This window comes from Perca flavescens, chromosome 4, assembly GCF_004354835.1.
Source record: "Perca flavescens isolate YP-PL-M2 chromosome 4, PFLA_1.0, whole genome shotgun sequence".
Classification (NCBI taxonomy): domain Eukaryota; kingdom Metazoa; phylum Chordata; class Actinopteri; order Perciformes; family Percidae; genus Perca; species Perca flavescens.
The window spans coordinates 29,027,603-29,043,476 of NC_041334.1; the positions used below are offsets into that span (position 1 = coordinate 29,027,603).

Genomic DNA, 15,874 nt, shown 5'->3' on the forward strand with positions numbered 1-15,874 from the left:
TATACCGGTACATGGAAGCATAAGTGAAAATAGATTATGCAAGTCTCTTACTGTTTCCAATAAACCTGACAAATGGAAGGGAGTGATCTAGATTTATGTAGTCTTGTCCTTGTTGTTTTGCCACTTTAACAAGATAGCTATTCACCAGCTGGATTGTTCACTTACCTGGCAACATGGTTCACCACAGGAGCGAAGTTAGTTGGCCCGTACAGCTGCACTGTCTTCAGACTCTGGTGGTATGCCTCTAAGATGCCCTCAATACCATTGCAGTATGGATTTTCCAGGTTTCCATTCTTTAAGGGGAGAAAGTATACTGGGTTCATTAGATGCCATTTACTTGGTTCTGATGAACCTAGTCATGCACAAAATCCATAATTTAGGATCAACACAATAAATTAGAAGATTCAGTGGAACAATTTTGGACGTTGGAAATTATAAGCATGAAATAGCCTCGATAAAAACTCAATGAACTGATTAATCAAAAGTGAAATAAGGAGAGGTTGACTTCACCAGTGGAAACTCATGCGAAACCCGTCCATCAGGGGGCAGTTTGGCTCCAAAGCCCAAAGCGGGGAACATCTTGTCACTGTCGTAGTCCTGAATGATCTCCCCGACAGCCTTCAGGGCCATAGCGTAAGCGTTCAGCTGGTAGGGGTTCATGTAGTGCAGCGATGTGGACTGGGATGGGTTACCTATCAACCAGTCAGTCAATCTTGAGGTTATTGTGGGTAATGAGCGACAAAGACGTCACTTCTAGAATGCAATGGGCTGTTTTTGTGCAAAGACTATTAAAAAACAATTTAGTTTGCTGCAGCTTTTGATCACAATTGGCATGAACTTTCATGTTTAGTCCTCAGGGATGATGAATCATAACTTAAAATCCAGAAGTTTGTGCGACAATCAAGGGCAATCCATTAACAAACAGTGGGAGGAAAGCCAGTGTGAGAATGTAATACTTCCATTAATTATTGAGAATTTAGAAAGCTTCTCACTAACTGTGACCTTCTCAAATATCCCCTCTGTAATAACACATCATTAAGAAATGTAGCATTAATAGTCAGCTGGGATATTCTGAGTGTGTTTCAGGAAATGACATGTACTCATCTGATTAGTTGCACTTGCTATCTGATAGCAGAAATCCTGCTGGTTGCCTGGTTAGGCTGTGAGCTCACAAAATGTAGCATAGGTGATTCTATCTGTAGTCTAGAGTGTAACAACAAATTGTATGTCACCTTAACCAACAACATGGTTGGAAATCTCAGCAGTTTGGACAGTTCGATAAGCCCCGCCCTCTTAGTTAATGTTGCCACGCCTGTCAAGATTTCTGTTCATCAACGGCACATTTGCAGTTTATTGACCCTATGAGTTTCAGCAACAAGGAAGTGCTTTGACTCTGCAACTTTGCATTGTAACTTTATCCACACCAGAAGTTGGAATGTGTTAAGTTATGTATGTAAATTGACATCTGCTACTTTTTTAAGCACATTTCTGTCCTTTTCTATAATATAACGTATAGCGTGCAACACTGGCACAGCGCAGGGCTTAGCTGGTCATGGTATGGTTGTATCAGTTATTGTGACTGGTCAGAATGTGTTGGTATTTGGGTTTTTATATATGGGTGGATGACGTGACATGGCAGTTTTGCTGTCTTCAGTGTCAAACATGTATGAATAAAAAATATATTTGCCAAAAACCTTCTCAATATTGTGCATAACATTATGCTTTATGTGAACATACTCAACATTAAAACAGATCATCACTCATTTTTTCACAATTTCCAACCAAACATAACAAAACTCATATGGTGTGACTGTCCGGCACTTGTTTCTCAAAGTGAGAACTTGAATAAAACTAAGAAAAATAAATGCAAAAATTCTCAAAAAAATACAGAAAATTAATACAGATGTCTACTTGTGAGCCTACCCGTTTCAAATTACAAGCATAATGTTTTGAGTCAGTTCTAATCAAAAGGATTTTGTCACAGAAATCAAAATCATATGGTGTGACACTATTTTGGGATATTTGAACGGGCAACTGTTTTGACACCCTTGGAAAGGAGAGGACCTTCTTCAGCAAAGTTGTACAGTACTATCAGTGTATTTCTACTGTACAACCTGGGGTGAGTTATCATTTTTATATTTACAATAAATCAGATCTTGTTGACACTCTGACAAAAGTCCCACTTCCAGATGTCTTTTGGTGTGACACATTTTTCATAAAAATGCAAAAGACATTTTATTATTTTGTCATAATTACATGTAAATCTATTCTGCTTTGTTATAGCTAGCATGTTTTTAGTATGCTAATGTGTAGCTACAAGACTCAAGGTTGTGCTAAGTGCTGAAAACATCATATGGTGTGACACTTCATCATATGGGGTGACATGTCTGCCTGTCACACCATATGATTTGATTGTCACACCATATGATATGAATTGTAATTTCCTGCAGATATAACAATAAATATCAAAGTCCAGCTTACCCACTAGAGAGCCCCAAGCCCAGTCAGTATAAACCCTACATATGTGTAAATTGGGCAAACCCAATTTGATGGAGTAGAAGCTAGTTATTGCAATCACTGTAGACAATCGTGTCACTGACATAAATCTCTCCTTTTGAAGCTCTTCTACTCAGGTGCTGTATGCATGTGCCTAATCAAGTGCATCAATTGGAGAGGCCCAAGCTGAGGATTCAGCCACCATTTCAGATGAAGGATACACAGAAGGACAGTTTGTCTTAAGTATGAGGGAAAACCATATGTGGGACAAATTGTTGACATAAGTATGGAGGGGCAAGAGACTGCATTTATTATCAAGATCAGGAAGTTGTTTGTGGCATATCCCAACCTCAGTAAGGCAGTCAGTTTGCTACTCTCTCCAAATGTGACTGGCTTATGTACAATGAAATCTATATGAATTGATTTATTTATGGATCCACTCAGCTACCCTGTATGTTCACGGTTTATATGATATAAAAAATGTGTTTGTTTTACTTATATTATTACATATTGCAGACCAGTTTTGAATTGAAATGAAACGAAATTTGATACACAAACATATATTCATATGGTTAAAGGCAGGGTTGGTAACATTTTCCAATATACACTTTTTAATATATTTTTAAGTTGGTGAAAATGCCGTCTGAGACTCACTTTTACACAGGTTTTGAAATAATGCTGGTTGTTACTAATGTAGGTAGTAAGATAGTTAGCTGGACATGCTAACATTTGCAGCTTACATTAGAGCAGATAAACACACTGTTTAATCCATTCCTTACACTTTTGCTCTTGTGTTTTTGGTAGTGTAAAGGCTAAAATAACTTTTTTTTACCTAGTTTTTTCTCTTACTACAGACCCATGTAGACCATGTGTAAAAATCCAAAGCACAGACATGACAGACCTGCCATGCCTAGTTACAGTTTTCTAAGCTATAGTTGTTCTGGGGATGAGTTAAGTAATAATCACTTGGGAAATTCAAATTTCCACACTGTAGAGCTCTTCTTTGTGGATAAATCTTTTGGAGCGTTGTGTTAGGCATTATTAATGTCATAAGACTAGCTGAGGGGTTTTTACCCCATTTACTTTTTTCATTTTTCTTAAAATGCCTGCTATAACCTTTTAAAGTGTATTGACAAAGTATTTAGGTGGAGGAGAGATCCAGGAAAGGCTATTACTTATAGTTACAATGTGTGTACAGTATGTGCGCCCGCACTGTCTGCTTGTCTGTTTGTGTGATTGACTCTGAACTTGGACATGCACTATTCTTGCCTACACACACGCACACACACACACACACACACACACACACACACACACACACACACACACACACACACACACACACACACACACACACACACACTTTGCCGTTAGTATCACTCACCATTAGATGCTGTGAAATCGATGGCCACAGTGAAATTGATCTGCGTCCTAGAAGGGGGATGGAGATGAGGACATAGGGAGAAATAAAATCAGCGATTGAGACCAGCCAGTAATAACAACAAGCCAGGCCTCATTAAATTCCGGTGCTCTCACACCCAGTCACACACCCTAACACACACATTTTTCAATACGAGAAAAGATGATACCTAAAACAGAGGATCATCATACACAAAATACGGCAATTATTTCTTATGATATAGTTACAAACCTATCAATATTTAATATTTTTTTTCGATTGCTAGACGACAGTGAGCACAACTGGAGTAATGTGCAAAACTCTAACTACAGTCTGCACAGCAGCAGTTCGTGTGGACCAAACTCTAGTTCATTTTTCATTGCTTGAACACAGTTTTCAAACTCAAACACTGCTGATTGCAATGCTTTCTAGTTTTAGACTTGTTAGTGAACACATACTGCATATACAGTTTATAGGGAAAGCTCAAAGCCTTTTTTGGAAATGAAGAAACACCAAATAAGAATGAAACAGTTATACATTGTACCGTTTGAGAACAAGAGTGAACAGGTAAAAGAGCAAAGACACCAATATGTCCAGGTAAGATGTCTGACGTTACATACACAGTTGTGAAAAACACTTCCTTTACTATAGTATAACTGTGCACATACTGTTTTTCACAAAGTAATGTGGTGTAAGCAATGGGAACACCACAGTCATTTGTATTTCTAGATAATGTAGGTTCATGGCAAGAGAAGAAATCCAATTTGTTGATAAAAACATTAAAATGTAAAACTTCTGGACTATTTCGTACCTTTAGTTTGTAACATTTACAGTAATTAGGTAAATTACTACATATATATATATATATATATATATATATATATATATATATATATATATATATATATATATATATATAGGTAAACAAGAATAAATGAAAATCCTCAGTTACAGCTACAATTTACTGTAGGTTAGCAAGCTGAGGATTTTCATTCATTCTCGTTTACCTCAAAACTTGTATAAAATAAAGGAAATAAAATAATGTAACTCTTTTCTTATAGAACATATTGATTAGTTTAAAGTCACAATTGTACATACTGTATAGATGAAAAGTTTGTATTTTCTGTATTGGTGTTTGATGCTAGTGTTCTGAGTGACAGTGTGTGTTATCTAGATGAGGATTGTTCATAGTGTTTGGCTGCACTGAGTCTGTTTTGAGACATGTGTGAAGAGTTGTGTTGCTTGGAATGAGTTTTTGCAGCTGGTGTGAACTGTTAAGCTCAGGTGACTGTTGGTAATGCAGACTGTGGTTAGAGTTTTGCACACGTGGCTTCAGTGGTGACCACTGTCGTTTAGCAATCGAAAAAAACTGTAATTGCCATTTGTCTTTTGTTTTCATCTGCGTTAAGAAACAAAGTGCAGTTGCTCAGTTGTCAAATGAGATTTAAGTGATTACACTTTTATCTGACTCTCACCTCCATAAAAAAGCATAGCAGGAGGTGCAGATGAGCCATTGAGACACTGAGCTGGGTAACATGCAATTGATGGAGCACTTAAGAGCAAATCATAATCCAATTTTCCCCTGCTGATAAAGCACTTGCCTCTTCTCACTAATTTACGACAATGAGACGAGGCCTTTGGGGGCCCAAACGACAGCGTCTCATTATCTGTGAGAGCCACCAGAGAGGAAGGCAAAGGAATGATAATAAAATTAACGTGTTAAAGATTCACATTAACTTTTCAGTTTGGGGTTGTGGATGGAGAATATGCCACAGCCTGAATCTGCTAACCTTTGCATTAATTACAGTAAACCTAATTGTATATATTCATGAATGTGTTACAACAAGCTGCATGATTCTTGATAAAATTAAAATCACGATTTCTTTTGTAAAAATCAAGATCCATCCATCTATCCGTACATACAGTAGTACAAATAGTTTGGTAGTGCTTGGTGCACTTAAAAAAGCTACAGACTAGGCTTGTGTCCGCCTCCCACATGACCGCGACCAATAATTGGACACTCTTTGCATCTTTGCAGCAACCCAACCTGACTGCACAGATATCTTTGTGGCTAATTTGATTAGTTGAGTGTTAGCGACTGGTAGGTTGAGAAGAGTCTGTCAGCCGTGTGTGTGTGTGTGTGTGTGTCCGTATTAGAAAAAAAGTTGTAGACTCGCCACTCTGTTGAACCCTTGTAAAATGAGTCTCCTTGACACTTCCAAATGACATTGCAGTCTTGTTATGTATGTATGTTTAACTCTTTTCTGTCTTTCTTTCCTACTGTCTATTTTTTTTTTTGTTATTCACTGCTCCTTTTTAACTACGGTAACATTTAGTTTTGCATTTTTCAGTGGGCAAAATTCTGAGCAAAATATCAACATTGCTGTATTTTTACTAATATTTCTTTAAACTAGCTATCAGACACTCAGCTTTTCCTGTTTTAGCTTTTCCCTTTTACAACCGTACTTCACCCTAAGGATCAACCTATTATCGGTTGCGATATTAAGCATTTTTATGATAATTGGAGTTCATTTTGCATCATGATCAAAGGTGTAATGCCAAATATAATTTTTTTGAAAAGTGCTCCAACAGCTTTTCTAAATTTCTCCGGTTTTCATGCAGCCAAGTGCTTGGACAGTTTAAGTGACACTTTTCGAACTTTCATCCATTTTCTAAAGAGAAAGACGCTCCACATTTGTAAGAACCAACTCTCTAATGTGTCACACAGTAAGGGCCAGAGTAATGTTAAGGGGCAGAATGATGGGGAAGATATTTTTGAAGTGAGGCCACTAAACTTTAAGGTTATTGTATCATAGATCAGCCAAAGCCAGGAACTGTCAGTGAAATCTGTCACACTTGTCAGCTCTGCCACAGACCATAAAACCCATGCTACCCGCAGAGATGGCACAGTGGAGATCAAAGCACAGCCCAACCTGTCTGAAAGGCACACTTCACCTGTGACATACTTGATCATCACACCTCCAGCTCTAAAACTAAACTGAGGTTGAAGGCTTGGTACTCACTGTGAAATCAGTTTGGCCTTAACTAGCTCATTTAAAATATATTTGGCACTTTAATACTACACACAGCACCTACTGTTTATACATCATATTAACAAAGTTAAATACTTATGATATAATAATTACATTTTTTATTTTTTTCTTATTTTAGTACTGTATGTAGGTTTTTGCCATCATTGCTACTGATTGTTAATCAGAATTATCCTTTTTAAAACTGCTATAAGGAATTTTTCTATAATAACAATTGCCCAAATATAACAATTGCTCAAATCACTATGTGACTTATGTGAAAGGGGTCACTTGTAATGACAAACCCATGGACAATCATCACCGAACTCGGTGTTTGAATGTGTATTAGTCTCACTGCCCTTTTCAGCGTTGCTCTAGACACAAATAGCAGCTTTTTTTCAGTAAAAGCTCCGATAAACCCACTGCACCTACCCTGCCTATAGCACCAAACGGCAGACAGACAGAGTTGGCGACTAGCTAGTGAACATTTAGCGGAGCATTCCAAGTAGCAGCTGAGGAGCCAGATATTTTTACTCGGGAGTTGGTGAAGAGCAAAATAGATTTGAAAGGAGAGGCAACATTTGCCAGGTAGCCAGAAACACTGCTCCAATATTAATGTCGCTAAGTGTCGTTTTGAATGTGTAAATAGTTTGCTGTATGTTAGCCATAACAACTTTTACGGTTATAAAACATAAATGTTGTGTTTACAACATGTTGCGCTGCCATGGCCAAAAAACTAAACAATGAATGCAGATTTAAGCACATAGACATTATCTTCAATACCCCATTAAATGGACAATTCAACTTCATGGAAACCATATCTCACCAATGAAACCATCACAATTTCTTAACTAGTCCTGCCCCTTTTGTCCAATCAAACGTGTATCTCCCTAACTGATATTCCATTGGCTTAAAAACAGGAAATTCACACACACATGCACATGCATTGGAGTATGGCCATTTAACAGGAATTGCAGTCATACAAGGAGTTCAAGAGGCCATTTCTTGATTTCTTTAAGTAGGCAGAAAGTCATTCCCACTCACCCTCCTTTGATGTAATCTAAGAATGTGAACTCTGACTCCACTGAGAACGAGAGCAGGGTCACCTGGAATTAAAGACAAGGAGAAACATTTCATTAAACATTGGGGTAATGATCTTTTCCTCCATAAATACAGAAATGCTTCCTCCTCCACAGCTTGTAATGGTTCAGCACACACTCGCTTTTAGTAAAAGATGTGAGCCGGCTGGTTTCTGATGACTGATTAATTTACATTGCCAGAGGACAAGTTTGGATAGAGGATGATGTGCATTTGTATGCATTACGTGCATTACGTGCACAAACCCACACTGCTAAGTAAGTTGTGTGAAAATTGGTTTCTCAATTGGTTGTTGGTGTCGTCCACTCTGATCTCTCAGATCGTATGTCCTTCAAGTTCTGCAGCGCCTTGATCTTTCATTTTGTTCCACTTACATGCTTAACTGCCTCAAAGTACATCTTACATAATCACCTACAATACCAGACATAATATATTATGGACAGTGTGTTTGTGTACAGGAAATGCAAAAACACACAGATGTACTATTGAGTAAGTTATTTACTGTAGCTTGAGCTGAATTTCTAAACTACTGAATCAACAAATCTTGTTTCTTAGCTTTTCACCAAATGTTTTAATTTGTCGGTGTGTGATAGGAGAATTAATGCATTTTCTTCCAAGGAGTCACATTTGCGTGATTATTAAAGAGGGACTCATTTAACAGAAGAAGAAGTAGATGTGGTTCAGAAGAAAGAGGCACAGTGCCAGTCCTGCTGCTAGAGCCATACTCACTGTCCCAGAGTTAACATATTTCTTTTTCTTCATTTTCTTCTTGGTATTAATCACCTAAAAAAACAAGAGGTACAGGTGATCTAAAATGAAAACATTTTGGCCACAATATAGCCAAATAACTGCTTCAAACCAAAAATATAGATAGGCTATTCACATACATATATATATATATATATATATATATATATATATATATGAATTTAAAATACAAATTAGTATATACATATTGTATACAGGTGTGTAAGCCAGTGTCAGTAATACAATATTTGAATTGTTTTTTAGTTTAGCCAAAATTGGTTACAAAATCTTGCAAATCTGCTATGCAAGTCTGTTTTCCTTGGCCCTTTACATTTTATTGAGACTCTGAAACAAACGGTCAACCTTTAAACCATCCAACCAAAATACTGCATTACTAGCGTATAATCATAAAACTCCCTATATATTTATTGTGTGCTGGCTTTAGCTAGCAACTATGTATTATTGCACACATTAAAATAGCTTTCCCATTACTTTTCTCACTCCCTTTTACACACATTCACACCTTGTAGCTTTACAACAAATGTTATGGTGTGTATGTGGACCGCATGAGGAGAAGCGCATTCCATCACATAGATGTGTGCAGTTTGTCCATCCACAGAGACACAGTGACAGAGAGGACTTAAGGAAGGTGAGAATAGATGTGTCTGCATGAAGTAACAGATGTGTTTTAATAGAATGTGTAGCTAATGTAAGATCCCTTATAAACACTTTATATAGAAACACTTTATCTTGAGTATCTTATACATCAGTCACACTATTATGGGACAAGTTTGGAAAATTCAGAACCAAACCACAAGGCTACAGGGCAGCAATGGGCGAGACAAGCTTAAGCTGCAAGGCTTACACTGACTGTACTAGTATTCTACCAGCTCCAGAACAAGAGAGAGATGTCAATCCGGAGACCAAAGACATCTCGGCTCATTACCTCGATCCTTTATGGCTGCTACTAGGCATGAAAGTGACAGCCCCTAATTTAACGCGGAGGGATGGCAATTTGTCTGACACACTGAACAATCTGCTGATGCAAAAACTAAAGGGCCTTTCAGTCTCACTTGGAGGTAGAGAGGAATCAAGAGTAGCGTATAATGGAGCTGACATCCAAGAGACAGGTATTTGTCCTTCGGCTGGAGGCCACCAAACCCCAGAAGCCTGAAGGTTTTGAAATGTTCTCCTTTATGGTAAGATTTTCACTTTCAAGTGTTTAAAAAATATTATTTTTTATAACGCTAGGGTGACCAGACGTCCCAAAAAATTCGGGACAGTCCCGAAATCCAAGCAGTTGTCCCGAATCCCGAATAAAGGAAATAAAATAATTTAACTCTTTTCTTATAGAACATATTGATTAGTTTAAAGTCACTTAAATTGTACATACTGTATAGATGAAAAGTTTGTATTTTCGAATCCTGCTCGAAAATTAGAGCAAAGTCTTGAGTATTTTTTTTTTTTTTTTTTTTGACTCTCGAGTAGTTCTAGTCTGATAGAACATTAAAAACTGTTCATGGTGATTGAGTCATCCTGCAACCAGCTCCCATCGGCTGCTCATTGGCTGCAAGTTGCAACGCAAATTTTCATTCATTCATTTTTGAAATGGAGACTCAAGCTGGTGTCCCGGGACCCGATCAAGATCAACACATAGCTAAAAAGCAAAAACGTCTCTGCAGGTACAGGGAGGACTGGGTAGGGAAATACCCCTGGATTACTGCAGTTTTCCTCGATGCAAACAAAGCATTTTGCGATGTATGTAGGAAGGAGTTTGGTGTTTCACACGGGGGGGTCCGACTTCAGGCTCAATGCTAGCAGCAAACTACATAGGATATATAGCCACGTATAGCCACGCTTTCCAAAAAACAATTCTTCATCTTGTTTAACACACAACTTTAATGAAACCTAGATTTTTTTAATGGTATATGTTTTTTTTGACTCTCAAGTAGTTATAGTCTGATAGAACTTAAGAAGACCAATACCAAAAAAAAATCTTTATTTGGATGTATAACTGTTTGTGGAAGGTGGGGAGACGTGCACAGATACTGTACAATACGAATGCCCTTTAAAGAAATTAATCAGTAGTATGGTATTACTTTTTCAACATGTTTTATTGTAAATGCATTGGTTTGCAGCAGGAGTAGAAGATGGAAAAGAATGTGCTAGAGTAATGGAAAACAGTGCAACAGTGATGTTAGTCAAAGATAGAAATGTCACTTGTGTCAGAAATGGGATATAAGATGCCCAGCATAGAGGGATTCCTGATCTCAGGAGCCAACAGACGTGTTGTTGGAACTGTGCAAACTCACCTCGTACACATTGAACTGGCTCTGCCCTCGAGCTAGCTCTCTGTAGCTGGTTGTAAAATCCCCAATGAAGTCATGGCTGGGAAAAGGAATTAAAAGGAAAGAAACACCAGTGAGTAAGAAAAACACATCAGGTAAAAATTACAGGACAGATGCCGGACAAAATGGAACTTCATGACAGGAAATGACAGGAAACCTTTACCTTAAACTTGGCTCACGTTTAAGTTCTTATTTTTTAATTGACGATTGCAATCACACTTACCTCCCATCCCTATCCCAATCGTACACTTCCACCTTGATTGTTCTGGGGGGAAAAATCAGACAAACGCACAATCAGGTTACATTTTGACAGGAAAAGATGTCTTAAAGAAAGAAATTAAAATGAGAAATTACTTTTTTGTTTCAACCACGAGGCCAACGCCAAACATTGTGAGAACATTTAGGGTGCATGTGTTGAATAGGTGCTATAATGTCAGCACGCTGTGGAAAAAAACACTTTTCCAAGAACTTCATTAGCACCATTACAGCTTTTGTAATGAATGAGGACAGGAGACAGCAGCCACAGGTGTGGGCTCCTGTTTCATTGAGCCTTGTAGTTTTCAGTGCCAAATACATACTGTAAAGCTCATCATCACTATTGAGTGTTACGAGGAAAAGAAACATTGAGGATGTCTATGTATTTACCTAAAAAGATTTGGTGTGTTAATGAGATTCCGTGGGTTAAGTGGTGTTCAAGTAATCATACTGTAGGTCACTCAAAAACATAGCTATTTTCAAATATTGTACTGAGTACATTGATATAATTTAATTTAAAAGAAAGAGTTTTGAAATGGTGCTAAGGGTACCTGAATATCAATTAAAACCGATGTCACTTTGTTCTAAAACTGGTATTTTTGATGGCTTTGGAACAAAGCTGAGCAGCTGGCTGCACGATGCAAGAAAAAAGTCAACTTGTATAAAGCACTCAGTCAAAAATTGCAAACTGCAGCACATGTTCACTTCCAACATTCAAAAGAACATCAGACAAAAAACAAACTCTGATGCCATTTTACACAAATGCAGCAGAAACAATGTCCCTGCAGAGCGAAGAAGAGAAAAAAACTTTTTTGGGACTTTCATTCCTGAGTCACATTGATCTCACCCCCCATGTCTCCCCACTTCATCTTACACAAGTACTGACACCGGCCCAGATCCAAAGAAAATGGAAGCAAGCGACACATCAGTGACTCTTTTCCTGTAACTGAGGAATTAAAAGATGCCTGAAATAAGCCCAACTTAACTCGCTGCCACCTGGCCCCTGTCGTTCTGTGGTGACAGTTTGTTCTTTTGAGGTTATCTTCAAGACTGTGAGAGAGAAGAAAATGTGCACCTGGGTGAAGGAAACATGATGCTTCTCTTCCAGTGTGGAAAGAGAGAGGGAATAGGTAGAGTAAGATAGATGCAGCACAGAAAGAAAGGGTAAGACAGGTCCTTCTCCTAACCAATCCATATGCAGTACTAGCGCTAAATGCAAGTGGTGCGTTTTGTAATGCATGACATGTTACTCAAAGTACCAGGAAGCTGTCATCATCCCGGCTTAAAGCATTTACCGGCATTTTATTTTAGATCCTAACTTAGAGCTGCATTAAAGGACTCAGATGCTCAAATCCTTGAGTGGCCCCGAACTCTCAGAACAATATACACTCCAAAACTAATATGCCACAGTTATCTTCAGCTACTATTCTAAGGCATCTTTAATGAACATGACTCATCTTCGGTAATGGAGGCGCATATAATTGAGAGGAAAAAAAGGGAGACTGCATTTGACACTGAACAATTCTTCAGCTCCAATTACACGAATATGTCTGTGATCTTTTGCCAGGGACGGTAATAGACTATGCTTGAGTCACCTGGGCTGGCATGTTAATGAGAAAGAATTGATCCTTTTGATGTTTTTAATGAATTATCAGCATAAGAATATATACCTTTGTACCACCTTCACATATGAAACACAGTATACAGGGGATATAGAGAATCTATACATACTGTACAATAGAGAGCTGGAGTTATACAACAACTTGGAAGCACCTTCCATTTCCATCCTCTCTCTTCACACACCCTTATCCTCTTCTCCTTTATCCACTCATCTGGAACAGGGCCTTTGACATATTGGATTTCTGTTTTTCCTTCCGAACACTGCAAGTATACTTGCCTTTGCTGCCTGTGATCGTTTATTCTCCTCTCCTTCATTTCTCCTCCTGTCCTCCTCCCCTAACCCTTTCCCTACTTTACTTTCAATCCTATACTCTCCTCTACTTTGCCAAAATTTAGTCTCCAGAGCAGAGTTTGTGTATGTACTGTATGTATGTATGTATGTATGTATGTATGGAGAGAAGGAACTGGATCCTCGACACTTGAAGGATAGTTCTAATCAGTGCGCCACCCAGTCGCCAGCCAACACAGTTGAGAGGTGGAGGTGTTTTTATCCTTGTCTGTGTTTGCAAAATATTCTAAAAGGTAAAACAGATATGACTTATATATGTATGTCAGACAGATAGCCTTTGGCGACAATTCAGATCTGGGATTTCTGTGTATTATTTCCTAGCAATAACAAGCAACACTTTACCGATGACAGATTGTATGCAGCGACACTGTGCATGGTCCAGTAGCCGTAAGCCATTGTTCGGTGTGGCTGCACATTGTTATGGATGTTGCATTTGCAGCAGAAGAATTTAACATATTTTTTCCCCTCCATAACAAAAACGTTAATGTCTACTTCACAAATCCTATTCTTTGTAACAGTGGTCTTTAGGACAGAAAAAGTTAAACCAGTGCATCCCAAATATTGATACCAAAGATAATTATATTGGCTGATACCAGGTACCAATCCAATACCAGTGCTTATTTTTCAAACCTTACTATGTGACAGTTTGGGATCATTTAATGTGTAAGGTAACATGAGGCTGTAACTACACTTCACTTCTTAACTACATTATAAGAGCACATGTGCATACGCCATTATTCCTTATGGAATTATATTGTTCATGAATGTTTGACATTGTCTTGTAATTGAGAAACAACTGTATTCAGTGGGAATTGGTCACAACACCACACCTAAATAATGACTGGCCAACAAACGTTTTCAAATTGATTAAGAAGCCAAACCTTTTTTTAAGTAAGTTAAACATTTCACTTAGAAACTTTGTAACAGCATTTTAGATCAGGCACTAAATAAAACGGAACATGCAACACTACACTGGCCTTAAAAAAGGTCTCTGAATTAACACGGCAGAGCCCAAATGAAGTGCAGCTGTCAGTGAGATCTTTACAGTCCGTTCCATCCACCTCCCACAGGGACTTTCATTGTTGTCATTGATACAAGACTGTCACTGAGAGAGACCATGGAACTGAAATACAAAGTGTATTTTTCCAGCTTCTGAGAGTTTCTTTAAACAAGCTCCATAGATACAGTTCTATGTTTCCCACGTAATGAAAAGAATAAAATCACAAATGGATCGCCTATGCCTATCAGTGCACTTTGTTCCAGCAGGAACAATAGATTGCAGCACTGTTTTCAGGTGTCTATGTACCAGTGCTTATTTGTCTGGCTCGAGAAAGAAAGTCAGGCAATAGGCTGGAAGGACAAATCGTCTCTTTCACAGACACGGCGGCTTGCTCCCTTTGCTCCTTTAGAGATGTCAGTTTGGAGAATAGTGCCCCCTTTGGAAACACCCTTTGTTGAACTTGCTCCGAATTCTCCTTTTGCCCTTTGGTGCATCTAATGAGAGGGACATGTCCAAGCTAAAGCTCTGAGCTAATTAGAGCAAAGTAAATCAGCAGGAGCTCATCTGCGGCCATTACTCTCGGGCTACTACTCTCAACTGATAAAGGTGCTTCGATGCCTTCTTCAACATGTGACAGAGTGAGAGAGAGTAGAGTGAGTGCCAACTCATAGCTAGCAGTTGGATCCACAGTCACTGCTTCTCCTCCCATCTACAACAGCAATAAAGATTTCAATGCTTCTTTTATCTGCATCCTGTGTATGTCTCATTATATATAATCAAGCAAGTCCTTTTCAATCAAATGCTGAGCCCTCAGACTCTGAGACATAGCATAGAGAAGTGAGGGGAGACAACACACCTCCTTCAGGTTATCCCTATAAGTGTGTTTCCATACACTTGTTTTAATGATATTTTTCAATGTGTGCATAAAAAAACTGGAATAACTGTTCCATTGTATGAGTTTTGGGCTGAATCCAAATGTTCGGACCTCATACTTTTTATACCATGTAAACTATGTATCTTGCATAAGTTGCCAATATCAGTACAGTGAAGGACTATTACGAAAAATACTTTAATTCATCTCCATAGAAGCAATCAAGGTCAGTCATGTTTTATAGCATATTTTTTTGCTTGATGTGATGATGGAGAGCATGTAGAGTATGTGAGGGTGGACGTTTGGACTTCAGCCTTGAGAAGAACTCATTGGTACCTGCAGTAGACCAAAAGGAAAATAAAGAAACAACAATATTGCATGGCAATCTCTATTATATGCCTCGTTCATATAACTAAGTGTAGGACATTCGGAAAAGACCAGCAGGCTATATTCAAGGCACTTTCTTTTGCTTGACAAACTGACAATTAACAACTGAAAAGATGTGATTCATAATTCTTTTAAACATAGACTTTTATACATGTAATAGAAATTGGTCTTTTTCTCTTTAGGTTATAAATCACTGGAAGCTTTCCCTCAGTTGATGGATGTAAACAGTAATTACATAAATCAGAATAATTGACAGCCTTAGGAACTTCGTTGAA

At 38.2% G+C, this 15,874-nt stretch overlaps 1 protein-coding gene across 1 annotated transcript in view; it reads right to left on the minus strand.

Annotated features, from left to right (window-relative positions):
- The window catches only part of cpne5b (copine Vb), a 136,358-nt gene that overhangs the window by 12,443 nt on the left and 108,041 nt on the right, over window positions 1–15,874 (minus strand). Inside the window, exons 10-16 of the mRNA XM_028576783.1 lie at window positions 11,341–11,382; window positions 11,082–11,157; window positions 8,752–8,805; window positions 7,969–8,030; window positions 3,881–3,927; window positions 511–692; window positions 166–293 (exon numbers count right to left, since the gene is read on the minus strand). Of these exons, the coding sequence (XP_028432584.1) occupies window positions 166–293; window positions 511–692; window positions 3,881–3,927; window positions 7,969–8,030; window positions 8,752–8,805; window positions 11,082–11,157; window positions 11,341–11,382 (591 nt within the window). The remainder of the gene's footprint in view (window positions 1–165; window positions 294–510; window positions 693–3,880; window positions 3,928–7,968; window positions 8,031–8,751; window positions 8,806–11,081; window positions 11,158–11,340; window positions 11,383–15,874) is intronic.